A 19,981-nucleotide genomic window follows, 5' to 3' on the forward strand; every position below is an offset into this window, starting at 1 on the left:
TAACACATAATCATCGTACGTTTTAGTATATCTTCTATCTTTTCTTCCTTTCTGTTTAATGATAATATTTACTTCCCTGCTCGGGATACATAATTCAATATAACTCCGACTAAGACGAGTGCATAAAAAAGTATATAAAATGATAAGAAATAAGAAAAGAACGTTTCCCTAACGTGGAGGATCTTAAAGCTACTATATATTTTCTAAATTCACTTTGGCTACCAAAATTTATGATTTCTGTATCTCTTCTCGGCTCGTTTGTTATTCTGTTACTTCCCTCTTTTCCCCCATTCCAAGCATTCGACCGTACATTTTATAGTAATAGATATAACATTACTAGACCGCGGGTTTTTGTGGATTTATAGGGAATTTGAGAATACAAAATTGCACACAGTGCACGTAATACAAAAATATTGTATGCGCCTTTTACAATACTTGGTAGGTAAACCAGTTTTCTGCCGAGTTCGTATTTCTTTCTTATGATATTCCTGAAAATATGAATCTGCATAAAATTCGCGGTCTAATTGTATTTGTTTATCGCTCTTATTAAACGTAAATGTAAATGATGTCTTTTTATACCTCTGATTCCATTAACTTTCTTTTGCTCGACACTCTCATATGGACTTTTCTCGATTAAGCCTTAAACAAACGGATAAATCTAAGATGGTTATCATTCTATGGTCCCCGTGTTTTATTATGAATCGCATCGGTGTCGTAGTTCCATTAAAATAGTAAAACACGTTCCCCTCAATAGAGAAACAACACTATGCTTTTATAAATGTAATGTGTTGCTTCTATGACGATACTCATCAATCATGGTAATAGGGAATTTTGTTATTCTGGTAGTTTTTCGTTGTCCACGCTTTGATTAGGAATCGTTATGATTAATGTGAATTAGGCGGTGTGGAAAAAGTGTGGCGTCTTTTGCCTATAAATGTTATATAGAGGTATAATTACTTGTATTTATAAAAATGGAAGATTTTCATTCTTAGAAATGGAAAGTTTCATCTTCCCATGAATATTATATAGAAATATAATTATTTATATTTGTATTAATGGAAGCTTTGGTCTATGAATATTGTATAAAAATATAGTTACATTTATATTAGAAAGAATAAGTGAACTCTTGTTATGCAAACTGTTTGTCCCTAGACTAGCCCAGAAAAATACAATTCTACTATATAGGGAAAACTAGGCGCATAAAATTACTCCAGATTTTGGTGATATATTAATATCACCATCATAATTTTGTCATAACAAGTATCATAATTTTCGTATGAATTTTTGTCGGTGAATTTCGATCCATGAATAATCTTGTTTGTAAAAATACTTCTCGTAATTTTCTTTCTCGACTATACTGAAGGATTTCTTCACGAGTATCTTCTCGATTGGGGCAAATTGTAATCAGGTTTCTCTGATTTCACTATCATTGGCAAACAATTGGAAAATATAGATTAACGAGCAAAAGATTCGAGCCTTATTAGCCATGATATATCCAGAATACTAACAAGCAGGACAATTTTCGTGCTAGTCAGTTCTAGGTTCATATGGTTTAAGGTTTTCGTCAATCCATCTAGCTCCGATTTAACGAAATTCTACAACTAGGAAATCCCTAGGCACGCAATTAATCAAATCACCTCGTAGCTGCGAACCAACTACTAAGATACTTACCACGATTAAAATTTCGAGCTAGTCGCTGCTACTCAAGATAGTCTGAGTCAAACTTCGGACTTCCCTAGATCGGGCTGGAAGCCTTGCCAACTTTAATCACGACGGATTCATCGTTCCTTCTTGAGCATTTATTTCAAAGTTGCCAGACATTTCGTTGCTTTCATGCTCCCTTTCCTTGGAAAATGATTTTTCTTAATTCTTTGAAACGATAAACTTGAGAAATTGCCATTTAAAGAATTTCCTCGGAATTCAAGACGAAATACAAATTCCTTTCGAATTCAGTGAATTTAGAGAATTGTTTGTTCTAAAGATTCCACGAATTTTTTATGTACAAAAATCTCAAGAATATTCTACTTAAAAAGTTTCGAAATTCTCTGCTCAGAAAAGCTTCGAAATTTTCTATTTGCAAAGTGTCAAAATTTCAACAATTTTTTATGTAAAAGACTCCAAGACCCATTTATCGCAGAAATTTCGAAATTTTTTATATGAAAGTTCGAAAATTTCGAAGAATTGTTTACCTACGCAGTTTCAAAGTATTTCTTTATGTTTTTCCAACGGGTGCAGGTCTATTGGATACCGAAATGTATCTCGGATAAGTAAGACGCTTCCGACATTCGCGAGACAAACCAAAGAGCTTTGTGATAGTCAGTAATTAAAAAAACAGTGGAATATTTGAGAAGGATAGAGGAGAAAGATGAGACCGGGAGTGAAAATAGCTAGACCACGTGGTCCTGTGATTCAAGTGATTGGTGATCAGTGAAAGCAATCATGTTTACGATGATCGAACCGAGGGGCGACAGGGTGGCCAACACCCAGACAAAACATCACTGTTACCAAGTGATCAGGACCACAAGGGTGCACCAGAGTTCCAGAAGCTCGAGAATGGTCACTGTTCAGGAGAAGGTGATTAGATCGCGGCTACAGTTGGGCTATTCCACGCCTACCAACTTCATCAACCGGTACTTATCATATATCTTGATTTAAATATATTATACAAGGTATTGATGGTGACTATTATTATTGTTGTCGCTATCTATTATTATAATTTCAGGCTATTATTATCGCTATTGTAATTATAATGGTAACGTTATTACTATTTTTATTTTTATTGTTATTGCTGTTGTTATTTCTGGGTTAAATTCTTTGGATGATAAAAATGAAATACGACGGGCGAAAGATTGGCAAATTTTCTCAAGTCTGAACACAATTTTACGATAACGGGACGCGTAAATTGTCTATCATTTCTCGCGCTTGATCTTGCCCCCTAAAAAAATCACTAGACCACCCAGCAGAAAGTAACTAAGAAGTAACTATAACAGAACGATCCAACAGGGAATCCCGTGTATTCTTCTCGGTGAAATTATATCGAAAAAGACGTAGTCTGGTAATCGAGCAATATGTTGGACAACCATAAATAGATTTTATAATTTCTAATTACTGTTCCTGGGTGGTAGAAGCGTATTTTAATTCATGGTTCACTTCCGGACGATGGCTCGTTCCGAGCCCGCCGTACACCGCTCGCGTTACGCAAACAGTTTCCGGCTATTTTATGGAAATTTTTCATCTGGAGAACCCTTACTAGACCGAGCTCCGCGTTACGACTTATTCGCGTTAATTATATGCATAAAAGGGAACAGAATATCTGTCTAGCTTGGATCGTGTTCCCACGCGGCGTTCTACCAGCGTAAATCTTCTCTCGAAACACGATGAAATATTCCGAGAAATTTTATCTCCTACGAGCTACCTACGATGAAGCAGGGTCTACTCTCTGGTGAGAGAGGAAGGTCGTTGTCGGCCGACTATTTCTGCGGTTAGCAGAATGTGTGTTCGAGCGACAGGCACCGGTATCGCGAATAAATTCAATTACGTTAAGTTTCATCATGATTCCTTCAAGTATAAACTTATCAAGAGATTCGATATTCCTCATTTATAAATTCTATATTTTGGTATTCTGTAATTTAAAGTAAAATATAGAGATTGAAAAACAATCCTTAAACAATGGTCTTTATTTTAAAGTGTACCACCGAAGAGAAAAAAATCATTTTCTCAATCAGGAATCATTATTGAGTAATCGAATGTAATAACAATGCACAGGGAATGTGCCGCTCAATCTATTACCAAAAATAGAAATCTGACTGGACCGTATTGGATTAGTTGCGATGTTTTCAAAACGTGTACACTTTCAAAGACTCTCTATTTGATCAGATAAATCTCGCATTCATAATCCGAGGCAAGTATTCTTCCATTTCTACCTCGTAATCGTTAGAAAATTGCCTTCATTAGAAATTTCTCCGTCCAAACAGTTCATTGAAGAGGACAGAAGAGATATTGGCCGAATGGAGGATACATCTCAAGGTTAACACAACGAGGCCACCAAGTTTCTATTTTTAGTAATATGAGATCAACAATCGAGTTATACCCCATTATATGATTATCGCGTGTGCTCAACATATACAGGGAAACCTGTATATTATTGTTACATTCAGTTACTTAGCGATACCTAATTAAGAAAATGAATTTCTTCCTTTTACTACATTTTTGAATAGAAATCAAATTTTGTTCATTTATATTTTTATTTTTCACTTTTCAGCTTCCTAATTTCGCCAGATATTCTAATCCCATCCAGACAAGCAGAAAAATAAGCTAAATAAAAATAGTTCTATATGTATTTTACATATTTTTCAAATTCGACGTTCAAAGTTAATATCTCGAAGATTTTCTTTCCTTGAATATCGAATTTCTTAAATTCTCTAGGATATTTCTTTCTTTTCCCCTATGTCTTAAGTTTCACGTTATGAGTTCAGTTCGTTTCCCCATATATCTAAATTCCCTAGAATTCCCTATTTATAGAATAGATCTCTGAATTTCCTTTTGCTTATTCTGAAGTTTAGAATTATTTATCAAACAAATCACGAGATCGGCTTATCAAAATCGACGGATGAAAAATCTGACGAAGCACGAAAGAGACTCGTTTATCTATGAATTTGAGAAAGCTTAAATATCGGAGGAAGAAACGGTGGTTCGTTGGCTTCTATCACGCGGAAGAAGCCACGCACGGTGTCTCGAATTCATTAAAGGAATTATTAAGGCGTGCTCTCCATTACTGCAAGCCCGCTTCTCCATCTCGACTAATTATCATCGAGCAATTAACAACCGTTGATTGCCATTAACGGTGCAAGCGCGTGTTAGATTCGAACGATCCCTCGTATGCATGAAATAATTTCCTCCCGTAGCACGCGAGCTACTGCTGCTGCTGCTCTCTCGAGCAAAACTGAGGGAAAAACGGGGGAAATCCTGGAAAACTTTCGTTCAATATTTCGTAGAAAAATATTTTTAAATACATTCTCTGTATCGTTAAAAAGCTTGTATAGCGTAAATATTTCGAATTTCATTAGAGCTAAGGAAACTTTGTGGGACTAGGGAATTTTTTAATTTACCACACTGGAGATGTGCGCTACTAAATCTCTCAATTTTTACCGTATAAATTTCATGCGAATACTTTTCAACATATTTTTCGTTATGAGCTGATTTCGAATTCTATCGCATCGGAGTTTATAAAATTCCATGAAATTCCAGCGATTTTAATTCATCGCTCTGAAAACGTGGATTTTACGATAAAACAAATAAAAGTTTCATTGAGATATTTTTTCATATTTTCCCCACCTCCATAGAGCCTTTGCGTCACGAAATGATTTTGGATCTTATCGCATTCGTAAAACTTGTTAAAACTAGGGAGTTTTTCGATCTAATTCCGGAGACATCCAGAGATTCCAAATTTATCCCAGCTAAAAACACGATCTCTCGTAAATATGAATGAAACATCGATTTCTTCCGCAAATAGAAAAGTCAGTCGAGAATATGTGTTCATATGAAAACAAATCGTCCTTCGTCCATGATTAGCGTACATCTGATTATTGATTACGCGTCTGCAACGTCTATGAAACTATAAATACGAAGCATCCAAAGTTCCATTGACAAACAACTATGAAATAACACTTTGGACATAAATACAAAGGTAATTTCTTTACTTTTACCATTTCAAAACATTCCATAAGAAAGAATACAACTTTACTTTTCAACATCTTGCTTCTCTTAACTGAAACGCTTGTTTTCTCTTCGAAACTCTCACGGGCGCCTCTTCCTCTCTTTTTTTTTTCCTCTTTCCATTTTTTAATTTTGCGTTAGATTTTCCCAGAGAAACACGCAAAGGGAATGGAACGAAAGAGAGGAGAATTCTCGTGAGCACGACGAGCGCACACGCGAATGCACTCTGCACGACCTGCACGGCGCCGTTTAATTACTTGACGTTAATCTCGCGATGCGCGTAACGAGCCGCGCGATTTCGCGAAAAATTGCTGGCTTCTCTAGCGGCTTTTCCACCAGCTTTCAATGCGCGCCGGTTCTTCAAATATCTTTTAAATCGTCCCTTGGCATATTGAACACGGCCAAATAGTATACACAAAATTTGAGATTGTGAAAGGGAGAGATTGGAAGTATTAGAGAACTGGAAAATAGAAAGTTCGAAAGATACGGAAATTAGACAACGAAAAAATAGAAATATTAGAGTGATGGGAAAATAGATTTGTTCGTTTTATGTCGTGCATTGTGCTTTAGAAATTGTGATAAAAGTTGCTCGTAAAAGTTACTCGATCGAAAACCTTTGAAATTATTTGTTTAAACGATTTTCAGCAATTTCTACTCGACATAACATTCGACGATTAATTATTGACCATCATGTGGGATTTCCATCATTCGTGACTTAAATTTGGAAATCAAAAAACCATGCGAAGATAGGCACTGTAGCATGTAATGTGTTTCCATGTTCAAATAAACGACGAATAATAAGAGAAATAAAACTTGGAGAAAAGAGCGGAATCAAGTTTTCTTCATAACTCGTATTAAGATCAGGATCTTCCAAGAATCCAACAAGTCTCTAAAACAAAGGAAAGAAGAAAGAGGGTTGAGGTTGAGGTTTCTGAAACTTTGAAACTTCGAAACTAACCACTACACCCTGCTCCTAAATTGAACTAGACGAAGTGTCTGTTCCAAGCAAGAGACGTCGACTAGAACGAAAAAAAGGAAGGAAGAAAGCGAACGAAGGGGGAAAAAAATGCAGGAGAAAACACAGTAGAGGCTTCTATGGCGCGTGTCCAAGTGGCAGCTGATGCACTTCACCTGAAGCCTACGCGTCTGAGGGTTTTGTCTTCGTATAAACGCACGAGTGGCCCCGTGCTAAACTATCTTCTTCAACCCTACTCTTTGTCTACATTGTCCACCTCTCACCTCCCCCTCCCCCAGCTCCGCTATCTAGACGCTAGACCAGCGTCGAAGTCAACCGACGCTCTAAAACAATAGAGAAGTCGCCTCCGAGGATTTATCGAGGGAGCAAACTGCGAGCAACCTCGGTGAAAGAGCGTTTGTTTTGCCCGACGTATTCATTTTCCATCGAGACAATTTTCACGCTCGTGAATGCAACATTTCCCATTGTGTCGTGGCTATTCTCGCCTTTCACGCGACGATGGAACGTGGAGAAATGATTTTTGGGAAATTACTGAATAGATCATACGTGTACCGTTGCTAGGGAATTAAGCTGCTGCAATTTGTCACTAGAGATTGTTTGGAGCTGTTTGCGTATGTTCAAAGAGACTCAGATTTTGAAGATGTATTATTCTATCTTATTATTATCTTATCTTATTATTATAAGACAGCTATCGAGATATGGGCTAGGGATATACTGGATATGAAATATAGGGGAAAAGATAGGAAATATGGGATGTAAGGAATGTTAGATGCAGGACGAATGCGTGCTGCAAAAGTAAGGATAACAAATATTTCTTAGAGATATAGGATCTGCATATGGGATAGAGATATGGGATTTCGAATATGAGAACATTAAAATATGGAATATGCAATGGAGACACGAAATCTAGAAAGTAAGGCGAAAGATATAGGTTAGGAATACTAGTTATGGGATATAGCATATGAGGTATATGAAATATGAAACGTAGACTATGGAAATGTGTACTGTAGAGCTTGGGATCATGTGCAAAGTACAATAGAGGGTTTAATCGGTAACTTTTCAGACATTAGACATGGAACATTGAGAAAAAATTGCAGAAAATGGAGTATTGTACGTTATGTACAAGACATAGGATGTAAGATATACTTCGCTGAACTCGCTGAACAACAACTTGTCTACAACGACATCGAGAACGATATTTTCCGCCTATACCAGGTTGAGAGCCATTGCTATAGACCAAACAACCACGCGATTTTATTACGTGCAAACCTAACCTGTGATTCTCCAGCGCCTGCAAGTTCAAAAGACACTCGAATTTCACGCTTAGTCGCCATAGTATCGGATCTTAAAAATGCAAAGCAGTGGTAACTGAAGTAGAAATTCAACGAGACCCGGTACGAAACAAACGAATCCTCTCTGGAAACGATCGTACCTTAGAGGGCGGTCTATCGTTCGCTGGTAGAGAAATAAATTGAAGGCAGGATGGTATTAAAGCCTCGCAAGAGTCGAAACATCTGCCTGTCGGCTGTTGCACAGCTCGTGCCACACGGTGCACGCGTGTAACGTGTGTGCACGTACACAACAAAGTGGCACGAAACGTGCACCTGGCTTCGTGTTTTTTAAGCAAAGTAGCTGCGCCAGTCAAACACGTATCCTCTCCCCGGGTTTTCAGCCGCTCTTGTTCCTCCTCTTCAATGGGGCACTTTATGGGAATACGTACGCGAAGCGTTTACGTGGCCCGTTGCTCGTCCTTTTATCATCGATGAATGCGCCACGAAACGCGTTAAGTAACTCCGGTTAATTCCCGGTGAAATACACCGAGTGGCCCTTCCGGTTACGACGATCCATCTCAGAACTTTGATTGTTTGGCGACGTTGAGGGATGCGACTATGTCTAATTGCGTCTGCTTCGTTCATTTGTAGGATTAGATTAGATAGAGTAATGGAAGACTGAGAAATTACAGATAATTCGCGAGGAGATACACCGGCTGATCCTACCGGTTTTAAACGCTTTGATGAGCCACTGCAGATCTTTCATCGTCTAATTGTATGATTTCTATATGTCTAATTGTACCTAATTCATTCATTCGTAGAACTAGGTAAATGAGTTTTTCTTTTATGTAGAAATACGGTAAGGGAAGATTGACAAATTATAATTATAAAAAATTATAATTCGCGGACAAATGCACCGGTTGACCGTTCACGTTACGATAAGCCATTTGAGGTTTTTGATATTTGGGAATGTCGAGATGTGACCATGTCAAATTGGATCTAATTCGTTCATATATAGAGATCCATTCCATTAGAATAGATTTTAAGTTGTCTAAGACATCTACATTGGAATTTTCCTATCTGCACTGTTAGATTGACATAACAAAAAGTTGAAAAATTATATTAAGGATTTTTAGGAATGTTCGATCTTTCACTGGGATAAATCACAGTTATCAGTGGACATTGAAACTTCTCTACGTGTAATTGATTAGTTTGTAATTAATTAAGTTCCATAGCTAAGATGTAAAAAGAACTGTATAGAGTTTTTTGAAATTCGTTTTCTCTAAACGTCTCCGTGTCAAATCTGATAAATTCGTAAATTTAGGTCAAAAAGACTGAAGGTTGTAAAATTGTATCGAATATTTTTGCAAGCTCGATCAAAAATGTATTCTTAGAGAGTCTGTTGTTTAATTTCATGAACTAGAAAATTTTCTTTGTTCTTCGCTGTGCTCTACTGTATTAAAACCGCGCAATGCTGAGAATTTTATACAATTTCTTCTTGAACTTCAAAATACGTCAGCGATCAGACAATAAATTAACCGTTGAATTTGAAAGACGTTGCATTCTCAGGATGTGCGTGCCGCTCCAAGTACACGTGATCGTGAGTGTGCACGTTTTAAATACAATTCCTTGGGCAGCTTTTCCTGCAATTACGTTTCATATAAGACAACCACAAGTGGAACGGCTGGGGAGGAGAGAAAAATGTAGTTCCCTTTGGCGGGAAAGAATAGTGTGAAAGTGACGCGGTGACGTCTCTTTGTTCGCGGGGAAATGAATTCTCCTCCCTTGGAATTTGACGAGAAATAGTGTAGACAGTTGTGTTTGGAAAAATCGAAAGATAAGAAATAAGAGGGAAACCGAAGAACGTGGATAGCGAGGAAAAATAAGAAAAGAATGGAAACTCAAGGAACTGAGTAATGGGAAAAATTGCGAAATAAGAAACTGACGAACGATAGGAAGAAGTTTAGAGAAAAGGAAGATAAAACTAGACACTTGAAGGAAACTTGAAAATTAGCCAGATAGAAGAGATAGAAGATACGAGGTTTACGAATTTGAAAAGTTCAAGGTCAAGGCATTTGGAAATTGGAGACGCTAGGGAAATTAGAAGATTAAGGGTTGCAGAAATAAGAAAAGTGGAAGATTAGAGATTTAATACACAAAGAGATTAGAAAGCTGGGATCTCGAAAAATACAGGATCGGGGAATTGTAAAGCCCAAAGGTAGAATTTTTGGAAAATTTGAGATTCGAAAGTTGAAGGATTGAGAAATAAGAAACATAGAAGTAGAAATATAGAGATATAAGAAATTGCGATATGCAGAGATTTTAGAATAATGAAATAAGAAAATCGGAAAGCGGACAGATTGAAAGCTTAGAAAATAAGAGAATTATGAATGACAGAATCGACAAATAAAGGAGCAGGACATCAAAAAAAGAGAAAAAAACAGAAAAAATTGAGAAGAAGAGGGATCGCAGAAATAGCAAAAGAAATCTCATCTTTCCACTTCTAAACGCATTCTCTATCTAAATTTTCTTCCTCTTGAAAAAATATTCTTACACGTTAAAATTAATTAAAATAAACACGTCCTGTTAGGGGATATTCAGATTCAAAATTCCGCGTTCTCCAATTTCTTTTCCAATAAAACAAAAGCAAGAAAACGTAGGTCGTCCGATTATCGATGACTCAGCCAGTCCCTCGCAAAATCCAATCAAGGAGGAAACTTCTCAGACTTCGCGTAGCCTAACGTACAAACCATAATCACGCATGCTTATCCTTCCACATCTTGGACCCTTACGTAAGTCGCTTAATTGAACGCTCATTGCATAAGGTGTGGAAGGTTGAGTGTCACGGTCATCATCGTCATCATCATTATCGATTTCCTTTCTCTCGTGTACCTGCTGACACACATGTGAAAGCCGATACGTATTTTCGAGGGCTGCTTGAAAACATATATCCCTTTACTCCTCTCTGCACTTCTCGCGGAATAACGAAGCTTCACCAGAGTATACACGCCATTTATCTCAGAGTGTCTCTTAACCCATTTCACGGTCCAACTAATTTCGATTCCTCGATGTTACGTGCCTCTCTATTCCTTTGCTCGAGTAATTAATTTGCAAAACGAGAATTTCTTTCCTCCTTTTAATCGAAACTTTAGAACCAACAAGATCGAGTCAATTTTTTACTTTACAAACCTCGTCCAATCCTCGATAATAATAATCCAACCTTTGATAAATAATGTGGATAAAAAATTAATATACGATGGAACAGATCGATCTATTTTATTTATTGTAATTGTTAATGATTGTAATATTCTTTGTGTATCCTGAAAAACTGTGTATCCTGGATGTCTATATAATGAATACGAAAAATCTTTTAAGAAGTTTAAAGTGTTTCTCCATGGATCTATTTCGATCGATTTATTTTATTTACTGTAACTGTAAATGGTTGTAATATTCTTTGCTCATCGTTGTGCGTGTATCCTGGAAAATATACTGATATCTATATAATGAAACAAATCCTGGTATCTTAATAATACACGAAACAAACACATGAAATAGATCTGATAGATCTGTGTCAAATGTATAATACATAATATTAATCTAAATAATCGTTGTCGGTATAATACACCTATTAGTACGTACTTAGAGTATTGAAAGAAAAATTCTGACAGGAAGAAGCGAAGGTAATACGAATATCGCTGAGCCAATTATATTATACAGATATTTAAGAAAGAGGAAGAGTGCAAGAAAATTTATCTAACCACGGAGAATCTTCTCCCTTTTATAAACAACTGTTTCTCTGAATAATATTTTGGAGAAATAAAATTCCTTCGAGCAATCTCTGCACTGTGTTCAAAGGATAGTTGAATAAAAAGAAGGGGAAGATCGATTAAGGAACAGAAGGTTGCACACCACTGTGGAGGCCGGTGTGCACGTGTTCTTTTACCCTCTTGTCCCTCCAGTGTCACTGATTTCCGATTCTCGTGGACGAAGAATGCCCCTGGCTGCCAGCTGCTCGCGATCCTCCATCACCTCAGTCCACCTTACGATCGTCAGACTATCACGATCCTTGGTGCAGTTTGCGTCGAACCGTGTTCCTTCTTCCGCATCCAATCGCCTCAAACAATTGGCGAAGTGATCCTGTAGTCCAGTGGAAATTGCGTGTTAAGAAGTTCGAAGAAAATCGTTTGTTCCGTGGAGTGAACGTTGAACCTGAAAAAGAAAGCTAAGGCTAATACGAAAAATAGATGTTTTAAAAAATTTTAAGTGTTTTTCAATGGATTTATTCGAAATTTATGTGAGATTTGACGCGAACATCATCCAATGGAAAGCAACATAATCTAATCTAGATTGGAAGAATCACGCTGAAAAATCACGCTCTTCTCGGTTGGAAGATTTGCAAGAAATGTAAAATTGCGTCGAGATGTAGGACCGTTAGGAATTTTGAAAAGTTTCACGGACCCAGTCCAAGCTATAACTCAGCAGCCGCTAAAACTCGATCCTCGACACGTTCCAAGAAACTGATACATCTGATCCAAACGAAAACCTTTCAAACCGTCGCGCTTTTACCTTCGAACGATTGCCACATTTCTATAAACCGAAAACCTGGAAAATCCTAACGCGCTCGTTCTTCCATCAAGTAAGAACAGATCAAACGCACAGTCCCATCAATTTCATCCCTCGAGGATATTACCAACCTTCCAAAAGCTTAAATTTTCCATCTTCTTCCTGTAGCAAAGTGTTTAAAGATTAAATAAATAAATAAATAAAAAAATACAGAAGAATCAAAGATCGAAAGATACAGTAATTAATAGAGTAATTAATTGTTGAAGTTACAAATGTGCCGGTGTACAAGAAACACCTTGTTCTGACTGGGTAAATTTAAGGGAAATCGTGGAACCAACGCAGCGTGGTAAAAGGAAGGATCAAGATGGTGGTCTGCGTGGCAGGATTTCTCACGGGGTAGGTGGTTATCCAACAATCGTACGGGGGTGAATTTCGAGGGATGATTCACCGCGTGTGATTCACGAGCGCGAAACGGTCCCTTGAATGGTAATTGCCGGCAGCTGTCGGCACAGAAGTGGCGTTTTTCGTCGTGAGTTTCCGAGCATTCGCCGAGCGATGTTTCGTCAGAGTTGCGGTTGGCAGGCTTATTTCTGGTAAATTCTCCACTCGCAGAGATCTCATTTGCAGCTGAAAAATTCTAGTTATCTTCGGTGGATTCGCATCTATTTTGTCAAGTTGTTCGAACGGCGGAGAAAAAGGAGAGAAAAGAAAAGAGAGAAACGACAAATTTCAATTTGTATTTACAGTCTACGGTGAAGCCTTTGAATTTCGGATATTTGTCGAGTGAAATGTAATTTAGTTTGTTGGGATCGTTTGTAGGAAAGAGAAATTGGAAAACTCCGGTAAAAGGGGAAAGAATTTTTCTGTGCAACCGTCGAGAACGCGATTTGAAAATGTGATTCCTGTGGTTCTTCGTTGCTGGGAAAATAACAAATATTCCTGTTAAATGGTTGTAGATGAAAAGTGAAAGGAAAATCGAGTATCTGTGAAAACGACGACGAACGATCATTTTTAATGATCGAAGATTAATAAAAATGAACATTTCCCTCGATCTGTATCGATATGTACGCTACTTCGAACCATAATCGAACATTTAACGATTCTAAATTGTAAAAGCACTCGTTATTTAGCTCGTATTCTTCGTTTAACACTTTGACTGCCACCTAGGTCATATATGACCCACCACGGTTTCTCCTGTGACGCCACGGTGGTCATTGGTGACCGGAGCTCTTCAACTTCTTACAATCGTAAAAATTCTATGAAGATTGACAGTTAGGGCATTTTGAATATAACCGATAAATAGAAGATACTTTGAAACAAAAAGTGCCCCATTGAACGATTAAACATTTTTATTAGAACATCGATAAAAAAAAAAAAGGAAGATGAGAACAAATCTTGCATCTAACGGTGCACTGTGTTTGCATCCATACCTTTGAGAGGTAATCTACGAGTGTTATTATAAACACAGCTTAGAAAATAATCGTAAATGCTGCTTTATAATCACATAATTGAAGTTACAAGTATGCACATACCATACTATTATATATACAATGAGCAAATACCGTTTACTAATATCTTGTACACGTTTCAACGATATATTCTGCACGTTTTGCTTACGACGAAACAACGAATGCGAATGGTTTGTCGAAATAAACGAACCCTTGTTATAATATGTCGCTATCAACTGTTAGCAAAGCGCCACGGTGGTCACCGGTGACCACCGATAAGATAAACGATCCATTGGAGGAAAATGTCGTCTTACATCGTCAATTTATTATTATTTTGCCATCATCTGCTTCGAATAACACAAATACCGCCGTGGTGTGTCCTGAGTGAAACATGCGATTTCGGCGTGGCAGTCGTGCGTGTTAATCGTCAAATGCAACTTAACAGTTATCGTTCGTAGAAATCAAATGATAAATTAGGAAAAACTTTCTAACGAAAAGTAGAATCGCAAGGAGTTCCGTTTATTAAAAAGGATTATACGAATATTGCAATAAACGATTGCTGCATGAACGTTAGAAACGCATTTCAGTGGAAATCGTAGGTCTGTCTGTCCGGACGACCGGGAACTCCGGAAATCACGTTTGGCAATCACATGGCGAGCGGATATTGAATAAACCAATGCTCGCACATTGACATATACGCGATTAAGAACAAGATGAGTCTGCTAGATTAACTTGCAAATTGCTGGCGATAACCTCGTTACGACTTGGTGTTCCATCGTCATCGACCACGTGTTTTCCTTTCGCGATTTCTACTTATTGTTACGATATTTCTGAAACTCAAAGTTTAACACGCTTATCAATTTGCGTAATATCAAAATATGACGAATTATACATTCTTATCGGTATTGTCGTTGACCCAGGGAGAATTCCCCGTAAACCTCAAATATTATACACGTGTTTTTTATGCTGAAAAGCGTTAAGATTCGCGTTTATCTAGAGAATTTTATTATACGTGCGTAACGAGAATTTTATTATTCCATTACGTGTATTTTTACGTAGATTTTTCTATTACAACTAATGACTAGTCACAGACTTCTCGGATAAAATTACATGTCGTTTGTACTCTGAGACTTTCGATCACTATCAATCTGAATCGTCATAATGAATCGTCGATAATTATTTTCATTGTGGATGAAACGATATAATGTTGTTTAACGCATTATAACGCAAGGTTGTCTCTTTGTGAACGTGTTCCATCAATACGAATATTAAAAGATGTCTTAATTAATTGTGTATTACTAAACTGAAAATTTCCGCCGAGAATTTCACGCTATGTACATTTTTACAATTTACACGATGTGACGTTAAATTCGAAATACACTTTTGCACGATTAAATTTTGTTAATGTATATTGCGCCAGATAGTAGTACGTTTGGCATTATAATAGCATTATAGAACCATCTGACACGTAGAAATACGGATATACACAACCATAAACGTCTTACTGGCACGATAAATCACTGGAATCCTCGTAACGACTGGTTGCACCTAATCGTACACTGTTCTACCTGCATCCAATTTGCCCATAACACCTGCGAATCGAGCCAAATTCCACCAAACACGACTCGTATCAATTTCTCTCGATTATATGTTACACGATGACAGCTATACATCCACGTTCCATGGATTCGTCTGTTCGAGGGATGCGAGCTTCGCATTAACGAGATACGATAATTACGAAAACGAGTCTTTGGTGAAAAAGAAAGTCAAAGTTTAACGTTGTCGCTTCTGGATGATCACCTTTCCGTTCGACATTTCACAGTTACGCCGGTTTCCTTCTTTTCCGTGGGACACTGAATCCGGCGATGAAAGCGTTCCGCTTTCGCGAATACGCCACTTTTATTTCTCCGATTAAAAATTTTACGCATTCATTTCAATCGAAAGATTCGCATTTAAATGAAACAGCTAGAGCTGTTATACATTTATTACGATTCTCTCGTCCCATCTGAATGGTCCACCAATCATCCGCAATCAGAATATTGCCCAAAGTTCATTTACATTGCATAATTGTAAAATTCTAAATTTGTCAACTTGTGAAGTTCTAAAGTTCCTAAAATTCGCAACCTCAAGGCTTCTACAGATCCAGGGCCCTAAAGTTCTAGAACTCTAGGGTTCTAAGAGTCTAAACTTTCAGATTTCCAGAATCGCTTTCAAAATTACTCAGCCTTTAGGTCCTGAAGTTTTACAGTTCCCAGTGTTCCGGTGTTCCAGGGTTCTGGAGTCCCAAGGTTCTAAAATCTCTAAGTTCTCTAAAGTTCTAGAATTCCAGAGCTCTAGAGCCTTAAATTTCTGGAATCTTACAGTTCTACCATTCTGAAGTTCCAGGGTTCTGAAGTTACAGGGTTCTAAGGTCCCCTGAGTTCCGAGGTTCCTGAGTTCTGAACAAGTTGTATAATTTTGGAGTTCTATAATTGTAGAATTCAAAGTTACAGATTTCTACAGCTCACAAATTTGCATCCAACTGTATCCGCCATACACCAAACTTACCAAAATCAAAAGATCCCGCAATACTCGCTCATCTGTAACTAAACCATCGAACTCCTGTTACAGTTTCCCGCAGAAGATGGAGAGGCCATCGCAGCATGCGGCGAACGTGAACCAGGTGCACGGGAGCGGCATGCACGGCATATACTCGTCAGGCAGTCAACCCTCCCTGACGACGTCCTACATCACGGGCCAGTCGTACGTTCAGAACCAGAACTACGCACACGGCCCATACAATTCCACGTCGAACGTGAGAGTATACACTCACGCCGGCTACAATCAGCCCCAAAGTTATGGTACCATGGTGCAGGGCTATGGTGGTCAGCCACAGGCCGCAGGGTATCAACAAAACCATCTTAAAAAAGGACCTGTACGTAACGGAGACGTGCTGAAGAGATGCCGACTGCAGACTGCGTAAGATCAACATTGATTTACTCGCTCTTTCAATCTTTTTTTATTGTTTTTTTTTTCGCTTTGTTCGGCGTCAAATTGCTGGTCCTCGAATTCGTTCGGCCTTCAAAATTCGAAATTTCCTCTGAAATGCGTGGAATTGACGTCAGAATTTGGGATTTCCCTGAAATTTGGATTTTTTAAATTGGCTCCTTTCTGAAATTTGAGACTCGAAATTGTCTTGAGATACGCGAAATTTGGAATTTCCTTGGAGTTTGGCATTTTTGCGAGATCTTTTTTTAATTCGAAACTTGTGGTTTCTTTGGAAGTCGGGATTTCTGCGGAGTTTCTTAGAGATTTATAATTTCGGGTTTCCGACGGAATTTGAAAGTTCTTTAAAATTTCCAAATTTCCGGGCATCAATTACGGAAGCTTCTTATGGGACAGTCTGCAAGCTTTCACGGCCTAAATTTTTCTTTGCCGTTTTCGAAAGAATCGATGCACAAGTGATCTCTACGTTGTTCGCGGCTGACAAAAAGTCCGAGCTTTCCCAGAGCGCACGTCTTCGTTGCCAGTTCAGATCCAGTCGAGCTTCACCTTTTTATTCTTCACGTTAACCCATTTTTCACTCTAAGCTCTACTTAAAAACTCAGATGTTTGCGAAGGTAACAGTGAAAAAATGGTAATTTTGTATTCTTCGAAGGATTCATTAATTCTTCTTAAAGTCTCTTGTATCACGTTCTTACATATTTCTCTATCATTATAATAGTATCCTATAGACCTATAAAAGTTAAATAAAGATCAAGTTCTTCATGGGTTAACAAACTTTTCTTAAAAACCAAAAATCCAAAGCCTCCCATCACAATACTCACCACTTTCTGCCTCCAAAACAGGTACGAGTTATCCCAAGACCTATTGGATAAGCAGATAGAGATGTTAGAAAGAAAATACGGCGGTGTGAAGGCAAGAAACGCCGCACTGACTATTCAACGAGCATTCAGAAGATACACTCTGCTGAAGAAATTCGCAGCCATCACCGCCATGGCCAAGGCTGAAAAACGTCTCAGCAGAAAGCTTCAGGAAACTACAGAGAGAGCCACGGGCGTGAATGAACATGAGAGGATGGTATATCACAGTCAAATTTACATACAACAGCCACAGACGGCGAACAGACCAATGCCCATCAGGAGCATGTCTCTGAGGGAAAGGAGGCACGTGGAGAACTCACAGTCTCCGATACCGAGGAGCCAGAGCGGCAGGTGCGAGGTCCAGGTCGCTGGTCATCAGCACGCGAACCATAACATACATCAAAGTGGCAGACATACGCCCTCTCTGGCGCCGAGTCCTTGCAACAGACACCAACAGTTACCACCAAGTCCGTGCTGGGAGTCGAGCTCTCAGGAAAGCGGATCTAGCATGCATTATTACAATCCACAGGTGACTAAAAGCTCTATAGCTTGGTATAAGTCTTTTATGACTTAATACAAATGGTTAATTATACTTTGCTGAGAAAAATTGAATTTTGAGATCATACTGGATAACTGCATTCCAAAGTCCTTGGAAAGTACCAAATTCAATTTAATTTACTAATAAAAATGGAAATAGAAATTTGAGTGTAGTGCTTTAAAGTACACAAGATATCTTTTTAAATCCTATATTATACAAAGAAAGATAGTAATGGAACCTTTCATAATACGATTAAATTAGTTGAATTTACAAGCAAGCATTTTTCCCATTTATATGCTCACTGTTGTACATTTTAAATTGATCATTATCACGTGTAATTTATTGGCGTAGATAGAAGATAAAAAAAAGACTATCTAATAAATAGATCTAACAGACTTCTAATAGTTGAACACTAGAAAAAGAAAGGCAAGTTAAAATGTAGTTTAATTTGATTCAGATTTGTACAATATTTATACTTTAAATTGATTGATATATAGTGCTTAGTTTATATAGTTTATAGATAAAAAGTGAAAAGAAAGACTATTTTAATAGAAAAATAATTGAGGGAAACAGGATTTTATTATTATTTTATTTACGAGATATCTTCTCTTCTGATAAAAATTCCTACTAAAAATACCTAGTTATGCTATCTTCAAAGTTACCTTCCAAACACATCTATATCAATTTTTAATAGAAAATTTCTATTTTCCAAAAGAAAATTCTCACTAAAGACACTTATTCCATGCTACCTTCTGACTCGCATAATGGTTCTTATTTCAAGCAATTTAGACAAGTGACTGTAAAGAAAATCATTGTTATTATTCCAGGACACGTTGTGCAGCATCAGACAAGATACGCCACCAAGAGATCTGCTGCGGACACCATGCACGTCACCATCGACGCCTCACAATCTTCAGACACAGGTGGTTCAGAACTGGAGTAGTGCCGGTCACCTTGGTTCCGCCGGTAGAACGAGAGGATCCGCGAAAAAGGTGCCACCGGAAGTGCCAAAAAGAACGTCTTCCATTACGTCCAGATCTATGGAACCACGTCACAATGGCCTTAGCAAAAGTGTCGAGAACGGTAGCCTAAGCTCGGTTCAGAGTTCTGGCAGTGATTCCACTAATTGCGAGAGCTCCGAGGGAGACGCTCAAAGAGGATCGCCTGTGTGGAAGCATAAAGGAATCGTGAGTTTCCATTCTACCTCTGTGTTTGTGTTTTTACTTTTATATCAACTCTTTCTTTTGTTTCTTCGAGCTTCTAGACACTTTGGGCTAGACGATATTCAAGGAGAAGTCTGATTTGGTTTGTTTCTAATTCCTCTCTTGCGACGAATTTAATCTTTAGTCCCTTAATCCACTTTTCTTCTATTTATTAATGAAAGTGATTAAACTTTTTTGTAGTATAATATATCTAACAGTACAAATAGATGTATAATATATGTTTTATAAGATACATATATATTTCTGCTTACAATTTCAGTTTAAATTTCTTTTTCTGCCGTTTACCTGTTAACCTTTAAGTATTTTCTTTTCATCTTCTATTAATTTTCACGAATTGTGATACCATAATAGATCTAGACCATATTTCACAACTCTTTTAATCTAATTTTTATCTTCTGTTGTACA

The 19,981-nt window shown here is 37.7% G+C and overlaps 1 protein-coding gene across 5 annotated transcripts in view; it reads left to right on the plus strand.

The window, feature by feature from the left end:
• Window positions 1-19,981, plus strand: part of LOC117232715 (IQ motif and SEC7 domain-containing protein 2) — a 143,047-nt gene that overhangs the window by 116,422 nt on the left and 6,644 nt on the right. For 3 of the 5 annotated variants that reach the window (XM_033492294.1, XM_033492291.1, XM_033492296.1), the window contains exons 2-4: window positions 16,584-16,931; window positions 17,801-18,344; window positions 19,181-19,540. In XM_033492294.1, coding sequence (XP_033348185.1) covers window positions 16,584-16,931; window positions 17,801-18,344; window positions 19,181-19,540 — 1,252 coding nt within the window. Of the gene's footprint in view, window positions 1-2,235; window positions 2,631-16,583; window positions 16,932-17,800; window positions 18,345-19,180; window positions 19,541-19,981 lie in introns of all 5 variants that reach the window. The other 2 variants (XM_033492292.1, XM_033492293.1) reach the window with 2 other exon arrangements.

Source organism: Bombus vosnesenskii, unplaced genomic scaffold (genome assembly GCF_011952255.1).
Source record: "Bombus vosnesenskii isolate JDL3184/JDL3185 unplaced genomic scaffold, Bvos_JDL3184-5_v1.1 scf7180000013293, whole genome shotgun sequence".
Lineage (NCBI taxonomy): Eukaryota > Metazoa > Arthropoda > Insecta > Hymenoptera > Apidae > Bombus > Bombus vosnesenskii.